The 642-nt window shown below is 45.8% G+C and overlaps 1 protein-coding gene across 1 annotated transcript; it reads left to right on the forward strand.

The window, feature by feature from the left end:
• Positions 1-103: 103 nt before the first annotated feature.
• On the forward strand, positions 104-625 carry SARC_18080 (hypothetical protein; the record flags this gene model as incomplete). The annotated part of the gene is made up of 2 exons (XM_014287837.1): positions 104-244; positions 591-625. Coding segments are annotated over 2 exons (176 nt in total), but the record flags the coding sequence as incomplete, so codon positions are not given.
• Positions 626-642: the final 17 nt, after the last annotated feature.

Genomic DNA, 642 nt, shown 5'->3' on the forward strand with positions numbered 1-642 from the left:
ATACCTTACATGTTGTGTTGTGTTCGACTATATGCGAGAATATTGGCTGCGATGGGTCTGTAGCTATCTAACACACCTGTCATCTTTCGTCTGTCATACGCAGACGACCAACTCGTCGTGTCCTTCCGCGGAACGGCCAGTACGGACAATGCTTTGACGGATCTTAAGGCCAATCTGGTGTGCATGTGTGGGGTACCAGGTGCACTGGGCAAACACTCGTGTGAGAGAGGCTCGGAATGTCGAGGTATGCGTGTGCCTATGTGTGGGTGGTTTAGCTGACTGAGGTACCGTGCTTTGGATTTAGGATCAGCTCTGGCGGTGTAGGTTTCGCGTTTGTGTTTGACATGCCCATGCAGAATACTTTGATAAACTATATTAACATAATCAATCTATTGACTACCTGCTGTTATATACCCACCGCAAGAGCTGACATGCCCATACACAGTAACAAGACTGACTAAACAAATATCAATCCACTGACTACCTGCTGCTATATATACCACAACAGCTGACATGCCAATACACAGTAACACGACTAACTAAACAAATATCAATTCACTGACTACCTGCTGCTATTCCCACCGCAACAGCTGACAAGCCCATACACAGTAGCACGATTAACTAAACAAATATCAGTCCACT

Source organism: Sphaeroforma arctica, assembly GCF_001186125.1.
Source record: "Sphaeroforma arctica JP610 unplaced genomic scaffold supercont1.13612, whole genome shotgun sequence".
Classification (NCBI taxonomy): domain Eukaryota; class Ichthyosporea; order Ichthyophonida; genus Sphaeroforma; species Sphaeroforma arctica.